Here is a 12283-nt window from a genome sequence, read left to right as displayed (position 1 = left end):
GTTATAACATTGGTAGATGCCCTCTTTCATTGGAATCCATTTTTTTTTCTGATCTGACTAACATCTCTCTTATGTTACTGGATCACTGGTAAGCAAACAGCAGTGGTTGACTGAAGACTCCCTTAAATTCTGCTTTTTACCTGCCGCATGTTCTCGTCGCACAGAATGACTCCTTTTATCTTCCTACTCTATGTGGAGAATTTTGAGACTAATACTATCCTTCTAGTTTTTATGTTTTCCTATTTAGATAATAGGACACTATCTTTTGAAGGTTGAATTATGTTGTCACATTTTGTGATGATTTTGAAAAAATGCATCCCGAAAGAGAGCAATTTGCAAAAAATGGACAGGGTAAAAAGAGTCTTTTCCCCGTGTTTAATAATCCCATCATCCAGAATACTGTTTGTTCTGCTACATTTAGTAGGAGAAAGAAATTTGCTTGCAGGAGCAATGGTAGGAATGTGCAACTAGTTGGTAACACCAGCCAAATGCAGGTAAGTTGAGAGGTGTTGGCGATTTCTGGTGACCACAGAATTAGCATTTTGGTGTGACTCACCCAGAACTAACCTGCAACGGCAAGCAAAAAGACATGACATTTTTTTTCTTCCTGTTTAGCCTCTGAAATATGAAATGGTGTGGGTTGTACCAGAACTGTTTCTGTAAGGCTTCAAACCCTATTTTCACAATATCACTGCATCTCTGCACCAGGCCTGTTTATTTTTCTTATTTTGTATTTTATCAGGAAGCCATTTCTCTAATTTTCACTGTCACTAATCAAAAAATAAAGAATCATTTGTTTACATTCAACTGCTGATATGAAGTTTATGTTCACTTATATGGTTCCAGAAATTGAATTTATGATCACTTATCTGGTTACTAGGAGTTCAATTCATTGATCACACATGGCATTGCAGATTTCAGGCCCCTGCTTCAAAATGTCCCCCTTATTGTCCAGGCTAAATCTTTTTACATCACAAAGTAGGCAAATATTGTTTAAAACAAAATTGAAGTCTCCTTTTCTTAATTTAATTTTTACTTGTGAGAATTACTGTAAACACCCCAAACTATACAGTTATTTCTGATGGATATTTCTAGCCTCCGAATCCTCACCTTTAAATTATTAAGAGAAGTTAGAAGGGTGTCAATGAGCCACTCATTCTCGCTTGTGATCACAAAGCTGATTCCTCAACTGCTCCCATTGTACTTTGAATTTCCTGGTTGACACTGCAGTAGGTTGTGACCTTTAAGAAGGCCATACTTTGGGTTTTTTGAACTTTTCTGTCTGCCTCTGGTATACCTTTGGATCCCAAGGATCCTCTGGGGCCTCCATCTGGGTTGCCCCTGGTTTATTCATCCTCCATGCTTCTGTACCCCTCAAACCGACATCAGCTTCTGCAGTGACTTTGGTGCGGAATTCAAGTTTGGCTTCAACATTCTTCATTGACTCTGATCCAAACATCACTGGAGGTTGAGCCCCTACCAATTCCAGTGTCCAACCGCAGGCTGAATCTGCTTTGACCATGGCCAAGGGTCTCATCAATTACACTTCAGTGCACCTTTTTCCAGTACATTCTGATTCTGACAAAACCGCCTCTCCCACATGGCTTCCACCAAGTCTTCATCACCTTTTTGGTTCGGACCATGATCAACCTGACAGTGGTGATAACCGAGATCACATACTCCAACATTACGAGGAGGATATTTACCTGGAGTTGAGGAAGGCCAGTTGGCTGGCACCTCCCCGTTCACAGGACTTGAGTGGCTCCTTGCACCCCCTATGGAAGAGAGAACATCCTTTGCTGCAGTGAACAGGCATGAAGCTGAGGTCCAAGACCTAAAAAGACCTTCAGTGAAAGTCAAGACATATGTCTAGGGTATCCTGTTTTAGGTTTAAACCTATATTAACTGATATAACTCCAACGAAAGGGAAATAGCCCTCACCAGTGTAAACCTATAAACACTGAACAAACACCTGCACAACCACAAAGTAAATGCCATTCAACGAAATGAAAAGGAGAGTGAAAGTCATTTTTATTTCTTCCTGAAGGGGTCCAATACAATGTAACTTTGCTATACAAGGTAGCAGCAAGAAAGACTGACCTAACCTTATTCTGCTTGAGTTTTGTTGTTTAGGGGTGCCGCTAAAATATTGTTTCTTCTTTTTTCATTTTGCTTTTTTCAGTTTTGTGGTCTTGAGTCTAAACATGCAGGATTTAGAAACGTTTTAGGTCTTATTTAAATATTTTTATAAACTATAGAGAATCAGGACATATCAATATTCTATTTGATATTTTGGCTAAGTTTGATTCTCTCAATGATAGGTAAAAGGGCTGGTTACATAAGAATCTTTCCCAAGATGTACCATCAGTTTTACTCACAGAGTTGGTGAAACCGTTTTCTAGAGAGTCAGTATTGATAGTAGGTGACTTGCCAAACACTCCAGGCTTTAAACATTCAATGCAAGGTGTAGTGACGGGTATATGAGAAATAAGTGCTGTCACCAAGCTTCTGGGAAAGTGGTGAAAACATGACGCCAGAGTTTTGGAAAACATGGTACGCAGTATCACTTGGAATACATCCACAAAGCGTTCTTACCAAGTTCAACAAAGAGTGGAGTGATATATTTTTTGTATTTGCAGTGATTCGGCTACATATATGAAAACGTTGTGTGATGAACTGTCAACATCGATACCTGAGCTGAAGTGCTTTCCTGTAAGAGATCCTTGCCACTTGCTAGATGGTATGCTGAAAGCATCTTTACAATCTTCAGAGTTAATGAAGAATGCTATTGACTTTGTTGTCCATTCTGGTCATCCCAACTGTGTAATTTAGCCAGTGGTTAATAGTCCTAGAGGCCGTGAGTGCTCTATTATCCAAGTGGCGACTGTTTACAGAATTTTTGCTTAGTGATGATGCCAAAGATAAGAAATGTGAGGATTTTCGGTTGTATATTGCTAGTGATGTAAAAATAAGTACACTCTACTGCATTCTTAGATGTTTACAGGAAAATATGACTGGTGCAGTGGACATAATCAAAAAACTAGAGTCTGAAAACAGCCTTGTCTACCAAGTCTTCAGGGTAATTGGTGTAAATGTGAAACCTCTCCTTGAGAGTTGGCTGGGCGACACTTTTAGTGACTTTGGCACTGCAACATGTTCCATTTTAGAATGTTTGCCAATAGGTAGGCAATGAAATGTTGAAGAGCAATTCAAGAAATGTTATCTTACAATGCATGAGAAATGGCTTGCAATGATGCATGGTAATGTCCCTTCACCAACCATGGCATTTAAAGTCAAAGAAGCCTCACTGTACTCTGCACAAGTTCTAGATCCCTTCCGTATACTGGATTTTTCTCAGGACTTTGAATTGTACTGCTTCATTTTTTACATCTTCAATAACTCTGAGGACATATACACCCAGTTCAACGTATATGTTGCAGAACCTGTCCCAGAGAATTGCAGTCTTCAGGTGCACCAGTATTCACATGGAAAGCTATGTTAGGGGCCAGAGTTAGCAAATTGTGTACTGGCTGTTCTGGCATTGCCATCTCAAGTGCCAATGCAGAGAGGGCCTTTTCACAGTGAAGGTTTACATGGGAAGGAAAGAGCTAATGAGCATGACCAAAGACTCGCTGAAGAAGTATTGTATGATGTACTACAAGAAGTTTGAGTTGTAAAAATGTATTTGGGCCTCACATAAACTGTAGGTACATTGTCTATATACCATGCACTATTGGTATAGAAAGCAAGCAATGATAAAAGCAAAATGTTCTATAAATGTCGAAAAAATACTGTTTCTGATGTTTTTAATGGCGTGAAAATGTGTAACCACTTATAACCACTGTTTTTTTTAAGGAATTGAAATCACTGGAAAATGCTGAACAAAAGCCACCAGAAATTACCAAAATATAAACTGAAAACGGAAAAGCCTACATATGTACTTACAGAGGTTTCGTACCCAACGCCAGCCTCATCTTAGTCCTTTCATCCATTCAGGGAGGCTCTGACAGACATCCTTTTGGGTATGTGGGAGAACCCTTGTTTCTTCCCACCAGTAAACAAGCTGGTGACCAGGCATCACAGGATGGTGCTGGGCAACCTGGACTTTCTTATACAGCCCCTGACTCCTGAGGTTTTGCAGGTCCAAGTGTCCACCAGCAAAGTCCGTGCTAAAGCATCCTCCACAGCTCCTCCAGACAGGGAGTCGAAAAGGATTGAGGCCTTCCGAAAGTGGATGTTTTCCTCCACCAGCTTGGTGTTGAGATTTGTCAATGCAGTCTATTAGACTACCATACGCAGGTCCTTTGGGACCTGGCTAACGAGATCTTGTCGGCAGTCCTGGAGTAGTTTCGGGCTTCTTTGGCTCAAACTAATCAGGGTGGTCCCCATGCAGCAAAGTATGAAATTAGAACTGGTCTGGATGTGACTGACTGCATGGCTTCAGATTGTGGGCAGTAGTGTGGTGCTCTTCTGCCACACATGCATGCGATTCTCTGATTTTTGTGGGGGGATGTGGAGGCTTCCTTAATGGATATTGCTTTTGATGGTTCCAGCTTCTTTGGCAAAAATGCTTATTCTGCTCTTGAGCACTTTAATGAAAGCATAGCCACAGCATGTTCCTTGGGCCTTTCTTCCACTGCCCTACAGTTTCCTCTGCAGTCCTGCCCTTTCAAGGGGGACCAAGAATAGGAATCAGGCAGTCATTGTGCAGGCCACGATGGACACAGTTCCACACAGTCATCTGATCCTGCAGCATCACCTTCCAAGCCACTTTAGTTTGCTCTTCGCAGCACACAGCCACCATATTGGAGGCTATCAGACATTTTATTCCTGGATGGCAGGCCGTTACACCAGGCACATGGGTTCTCCTGATTGTCCAGCAGGGCTAAGCCCTACCATTCCTTTGGGACACACCTCCACTTCCTTCCACATCAGAGTGTGGTCCCTGCTGGACTGGGATGGTTTCTAGGAGAGGAGGAGATCGGAGGACTCTGTTCTATGGCAGAGACCCATCTCCATATAAATCAGTTGGAGCTCAGGGCAATTTGCTTGGTGTTGAAGGCCTTCCTGCCATCCATCAAAGGAAGGCTGGTGCAGGGCCTTGCAGACAAGTCAACTGCCATATGATACTGAAACAAGCCGGGTTGAGCTGGGGGGGGGGGGCGGGGGGGGGGGGGGGGCAGATTCCTGTGCCACGATGCAGTGTGCCTCTGGAGTTGGCTTGACTGTGGACTGGTGTGGAGTCCTCAAGTCAGACCACTTTCAAGTCAAACTGTCAGATGTTGTGCAGTTCGTCTATTTATGGTCTAGCAAAGTCTTGCAGAGAGCACTCTTATAGGTTATTTTGTTGGTGTGTTTGTGCTTTTTTGTTTGCTATACCAACTGTTCTTGTTTAAATCACATGTTGTGATGTGTTTTGTTGAAGGTTTGCACTTCTTCCCCTCCCAAACTGTGTGTGATGGCACAGTGGGATCTCAATTTGGTCCTGACTTTCTTTATGTATACCCCCTGCGAATCAAAGCACAACTGCTCACTTCATCTTCATACTCTCAAAACAGTCTTTCTCATTGCGATAACTTCAGCTTGTCACATGAGTGAGCTCTAGGCTTTATCTGTGCAGCCACCCTACGCCACCTTTTTTGCTGAAAAACTGGTGTTGAGAAAAAGGTTGGCCTTCTTGCCAAAGGTTGTGGCTCCATTTCACACTGGGCAATCCATCCCCCTCCCAATGCTAGTCTCTCATACTCTAGCGAGGAGTGAGGTGGAGGATACACCTAAAAGTTCCAAGAGAGCTCTTATATTGATCACGCTAGAGACAGTCTGGTGGATTATATGCTCTTTGTGGGATTCTCTGGAGCAAAGAAAGGCAAAGGTGTGTGGAAAAGTAGTCTGTCTTGGTGGATAGTCTTCTGCATTTAAACCTTCTATGTCTGGAAGTGTTGAGAGCATTGTCCACCAGGACCAAGGCTACTAAGATGTGTTGGCACATGGAGTGCCTGTACTCAACATCTGTAAGGTTGCGTAGAGGGTGTCTGTGCATACGTTCATGAAGCACTACACCTTTGACTGCAAGGTCCGACTGGAGAGGCATTTTGCAAGTTCAGTTCTGCAGGACTTTTTGTCTGAACCCACACACCCTCCTCCTGTGGAAGGTCCTGCTTTGGAATCTGTCTGTGGTCTGAAATATCTATTAGAAGATCTAGTTCCTTACCTTTGGTAATACTCTTTCTGATGCATACTCTATCTAACAGTAGATTCCTAAGTAACCTCCCTGTTCTGTTTAGTCATCTCCTTTTGTCAACTAAATTGGTCCTAAATTAGAGATATGCACACTGGCACTTCAGATTGGTTTTTGGTGGTTCGCATCCGAGGGCATGGATAGAGTTAGGCAAAAAATGACATCGGGTACAGGGGTGGTGCTTGTATGCCACTCTGCTCTGTCATCTCTGGGGAGGTATTAGATCAACATGGAGCCGCACAAAACCACACAGTGTGGTAATGGAACATTGCTATGAATACTGCAAAATCCAGGCTGGTGCCAGTGGAATATTCTAAAGGTGAGAGATCTGTGATTAGGTAAAATATACACCAAACAGAACATTACCAAAGATAAGTAACTTGTTCCTCTGGGTTTGTCTTCAATCCAGTCCTACTCTTTTGGGCCACTAATAGCTATCAAATGTTGATCTGTGCCAGCCCAATCTTTGAAATTATTGACACTTCCTTTGTGCATTTTTTTTCAAAATGAATATTTCTGATTATTAATTTGAGTATGTGTTCTGGGTTAAGATGCTGATGTCCTCTTTATGATTAGCCTGGAATTCCTGGTGGCTCTTGTAACCAGATTTACTGGCCCACCAGGAATCCTCAAATGTGCACTATTACCATACCCTGTATTCCGGAGTACAAAATATTTTACCAGGGGCAACTCCTTCAGCTTATATAAAAGAATGTGTCCTCTATAAATTGCATGAAATTATGGAGGTTACATTGATGAATTGGTTTGAGAACACACACTCCTGCAAGTTATTTTTGATTTCATTATGGGCTATAGTGGATCAATTTATAAACCGCACAGCAACACCAATAACCTAGGAACCGTTAAAGTGGAATATTCTCAGCCCTTAATTGCAGACCACTCATAATTTTTTTTTTTCCAAAGCATTATATAGCGCGAACATGACCACAGTGGGTATCAGAGCGCTTTACATTGGAGTTGCGGAAAACATAGGTAAATAATTGTGGTAGAAAAGCAATGATGTATAGAAATAGCATTAAGTACAAAATGACATAATAGAGGCTAGCATTGGGGCCATACAATTGCCAAGTAGCAAATTAATCAGCTGAACAGGATAGGAGACAAAAAGAGAAAAGCTTCTAGCTCAGCTCCATGCTCACCAGTTAAGCTTTCACTTCCCTTTTGTAGGCAATTGTTGAAGGAATCGGTCTAGTTGCCGAAGGAAGGGATTTCCAGATTCTCGGGGCAATACCTGAGAATGTATGATTGTAGGTTTTCATTTTTTTAAAATTTCTTCGGCTTGAGCAGCAAACTACTGGAGCTCCTTCAGGAACAGGAGCCTCCCGGCAGTTCAAGCTTATTTGCCAGGTACAGAGTAGTGTTGAAATGCAGTGCTCTGTGGGTCATATATTCAAGTTTTAATTGAACCTGTGACTCAAATGAGGGTCTTAATTGTCAGCTTTATTCAGTGAATTATTTGTGTATAGGTGCATGATGGGTGTACCTTGGCACGAATCTGTGACGTTATTCCGCAGCCTTTTTCCCCGCAGGGAATCACAGCTCGGTCGTTACAACGACCGCGTAGTGATTCTGCATACTATTACTCCGCAAGTCGGAACAACGACTTGCGGAGGGGGGGGCGCTGGATGTTGGAATAGTTTAATTTACTATTCCAACTCCAGTCTGTGTAGACACTAGGGAAGGTGTTGGATTTTAAATCCAACACCTCCCCCCACCCCCTCCGCAAGTCGTTGTTCTGACTTGCGGAGTAATGGTATGCGGAATCGTTGTAACGACTGCGTTGTGATTCCCTGCGTTGAAAAAGTTTCGGGGGAAACGTTGTTTACCCCTGGACATACATTATCTATACACTGGCAAATAATAGTTGTGTTTGGTGGTTTGATTATTGTGTCTTGGTGATTGAAGCAGAAATTGGGCTTTTGAAGATGAACTTGGGGAATATATTGGCTGTGCTTAGGCATGCAATGACTGTGCTCCTAGATTACATTGATTGGGCCTGGCTTACTATGGCTGTGTAATTGGAATAGCATAGCTGCATAAATTGGTTTTTATAGTTGCACCGTGACAACTTATGGCAGCACCCTAGTTGGTATATGGTTAATAAATAAATGATCTTTCATCTGCTTTAGATATTTTGGGTTGCCTTATTCATATTGACTTATTGTAGCTACTTTATACTCTGGTAATCATACTTATTATGGTGTTCTGAGGGTTGTGTGCAGTCAAAGGCACACAATTTCACTTTCTCTGCACTGGCATTCAAATTCAAGTCTAAGTTTGATATTGTTTTGACTTGTGTAGTTTAATCAAAACTGCTTTTCATCAAAGTAGGCATTCACCATGTTAGAGATACACCTATTTGGTGGGTTTGTTATGCTGCCTTTCCCAAAGTTGACTTCTATGATATGTTCGTCTGTGGTTGATTGAGGCAACTGTTTTGAAAATGCTTCTGTAATTCTGTAGATATTGCATGGTTGTCTTTCATGTGTTTGTTTTTTCTTTCAGTCACCCAGCATGGGCACACTGATGGGAGTGTACCTTCCCTGTCTTCAGAATATCTTTGGCGTTATTCTCTTCCTTCGTTTGACATGGATCGTGGGGACAGCGGGAGTCCTGCAGTCCTTCCTGATTGTCTTAATCTGCTGCTGCTGTGTGAGTTTTCCCTCCAGAAACACTCTATTTGTGTTTGTTCGATCATATGCATTGTTCTCAGACCTCCTGTCATTTCTGCAAACTACATTAATATTAAAAATGGATCAATGCTACCTCAGAAACTAAACCCATGATTGACATTTGTTGCTTCACTCCTGTAGAAAGGGTTGGTAACGCTGGAGTGTGTATCGCTAGTATGTGACTGAGATGGTTAATTTTTATAATAACCTCCCCCCTGATAACTTTGGTATTGTTATACGAAATACTGACAGCGACCTTAAGCTACTGATCAATGCTAGTGCTAGAGAGGCAATTAATTGTGCTTTATGTCCACATGAGGATAGTAGGATTTGTGGCAATAATGATGATGGTATATGTGGCACCCATTTTTGTCATACACCAATGGGGGAGATGTATAATGAATTGATTGTGAGCACTGAGTTTGGTTTTGTGAATGACCTATCGGCTAGACCTTTTCCTATGCCTTATACATTTAATGGAAGAGGCTTATCCTCAACAATAAACTACATACAGGCTTTACTCAATCATACATCTAGATTGCTCTCAGTGACCATTTCCCCTTATGTCTAGAGGTCAACTTGCCTTCACATAAGCAAGCTAGGCCCGATAATGCTATACAGCTGGCGGGTAACATAATACTCAGTAAAACCAATGGGTACACCCTGCGTTGGACAAAGGTTGATCCTGATGCTATCCTTAAGCAGCTAGTAATAAAATGTAAAACAGCCATTGATAACTGTTTGAGTGAAAAAGCCCCCACAGGATATTTATTGTCTTTCCAGCAAATAGCAGCTGGGGTCAGGGAGATATTATTTGTACAATCCCGCAATGAAGCTAAGAAACAGGGGTGGTTTACCACTAAATGTACACGAGCACTTACCAATCTAAAGCATAAAGCACAAGCTTGGGAGACAACTGAGAAACCTCATTAATGTCAGACAGGGAAGATTAGATTATAAACTGGCTCTCAAGGAAAGGAGATGTACACAGAGAAGGGAAGCATGGGAATCCCTTTACAGTGTGGCACAATTGAAAGCTAGTGCTGCCTTTTGTAGAGCGGTGAAATCCCCGTTTTTACAACCCACTGGCGGGCCCACAATAGAAAGCGCTATACCTGAGGAGTCCTGGACTAAACACTTCTCAAAGGTTTATAACGGGCAAACAAACTTTTGCCTTCCAGTTAGTGATACGCTAGTGGAGACCACTGATTTTGCAGATTTACAGTTCACCTTGGGGAAAGTGGAAAGAGGTGTGTATACAATAAAGGACCTGTTCACAAAGTGAGCTTATGATTCATATATCCATTACAGTTGTCATCTATTTTTAGATATAACTGTTGCACATAAAGACAGCCCTTTCTCCTACCTCGTTTGAAACATCTCTGTCTTTTTCTTGATTGGTGAGCCATACCTACAAGTAGCATAGATGATATTATCACTTGCTCCACAGTCTGTCTAAAAATAGATGACAACTGTAATGGATATATGAATCATAAGCTCACTTTGTGAACAGGTCCTTTATTGTATACAGATTTCTGAGTGGGGGATGACCTGTTCTCTGCCCTTTCAGCTCCTTATTGAGGTTTGGAAAGTGGAAAGAGCCCTGTTAGAGAGCCAGGGCGCTAAGGCGCCTGGCCCTGATGGAGTACCAATGGACTTGTTTAAGTCAAATATCATCCTCTGGGGGCCCATCATAACCCAAGTTATTAATGCCAGCTGCATGTCCCCTATGCCAAAGACTTGGGCGGAATCCATCATCGTACCAATTTTAAAAGAAGGGTACGAGATGTTCCCGGGTGTTACAGGCCTATTTCCCTAATAGATTCAATGGTCAAGGTAGTCAGACGGGTTATCTTGGAACGCCGGCAATACTGGGCAGAAGAGAACTCTGTCCTATCAGACCTACAATACGGTTTTAGAGAAGGCTTGGGGACGATTGAGCAGAGCTTAAATTTGGCCTTATTGATAGGTAAATATATGAGAGCCAAAAAAGGCCATTTTTACCTGGCTTTCGTTGACCTTACAGCGGCATACGATTCTGTTAGACATGATAGATTATGGGAGGCTCTTGGGGTTGATCCTCATATTATTCATTTTTTAAGGCGCTTGTATGGTGATGCAACGGCGAGATTGCGCTTTGGTTTGGGTGGCAAGCTCACATCTGCCTTTCCCGTAAAAAGGGGGGTCCGGCAAGGCTGTGTGCTGGCCCTATTCATTTTTAACTTGTATATTAATGGATTGTCCCCAGCACTCCTTAGAAACAATCAAGATTTTCCCTCTGTAAATGGACACCCCATACCTGCTCTCCTCTATGCGAATGGCGCAGTATTAATGTCAAGAACTCCATTAGGACTCCAGAGGGTTTTAGATAGTTTTAACGTGTTTATGGAGGATCTCGGTCTTAAGATTAATACTTCTAAGACCTATACCATGAGCTGTGGACGTGGACCCCAGAGGATGAAAAGCATGTTTGTGGGAAGGCAAAAACTAGAACAGACAAAGTTGTTCTTACCTCTGTATTTTATTTATCAAGGAGACTCGTGGGCTCAAGCCATTCTTGTAAAAAGATTTGCACTTGTTAAGACAACAGCTGCCCTGGCATCTTTCTCAAGAAAATTAGGAAGGAAGCAGCCAGGGAGCTCATTCAAATTTACATGGCTAAATGCACCGCTAACGTAATAAACGGGGCAGGTCTATGGGGGATTGCGAATACCTACCCCATACAAACTGTGGAAAACTCGTTTTTAAGATATATATTTTATTGATACCTGCCAGCTCACCCTCTTATGCCTGCCACGATGATCTGGGTCTTTCTTTCATCTCTGATCTTATTAAGTTAGAACCAATTCTCCTATGGCACAGGATCTGGACAAAGGATCAACCAAAGCTAAATAGGGAGATCCTACAGGACTGCCGAAAACTGGAAGGGGCTTTAAAGATCCCCTGGGTTAAGTATGTGTGTGACTTTATGAATGATATTGACCACCCAGAAAACTTTACTGATCCTAGGTCTATACAGGCAATTTCTAGAAAGGCCCTAAGAAAGGAGTGACTTCAGCTATTGGTCACAACAAGAATGACAGGAGAAATTATCAAACCCAGTGTAAGGCAACATCAGTTAATTGTAACCACCTTTAAAATGGAACTTTACCTTACTTTTGTACCTGGCACTTGGGACAGGCGGTTATTAACCTAGTTCAGGCTGGACATTATTTACAGACTCGTGACCTTCCCTAAAATCAATGATTTGTCACAGGTTTTGCCTTTATGCTCATGTGACAATCACTCTACCCAGTCCACTATCCATTTGGGTTTATTTTGTAACTTTTATGTAGCTTCGAGGAAAGCATGG

The 12283-nt window shown here is 42.1% G+C and overlaps 1 protein-coding gene across 2 annotated transcripts in view; it reads left to right on the top strand.

The window, feature by feature from the left end:
* Positions 1–12283, top strand: part of SLC12A4 (solute carrier family 12 member 4) — a 477810-nt gene that overhangs the window by 192747 nt on the left and 272780 nt on the right. For both annotated transcript variants that reach the window (XM_085638574.1, XM_085638575.1), the window contains exon 4: positions 8765–8911. In XM_085638574.1, coding sequence (XP_085494700.1) covers positions 8765–8911 — 147 coding nt within the window. The remainder of the gene's footprint in view (positions 1–8764; positions 8912–12283) is intronic.

This window comes from Triturus cristatus, chromosome 12 (genome assembly GCF_964204655.1).
Source record: "Triturus cristatus chromosome 12, aTriCri1.1, whole genome shotgun sequence".
NCBI classification, from domain to species: domain Eukaryota; kingdom Metazoa; phylum Chordata; class Amphibia; order Caudata; family Salamandridae; genus Triturus; species Triturus cristatus.
Note: the sequence above shows the minus strand (reverse complement) of the source record. Positions and strands in the feature narration are given on the sequence as shown.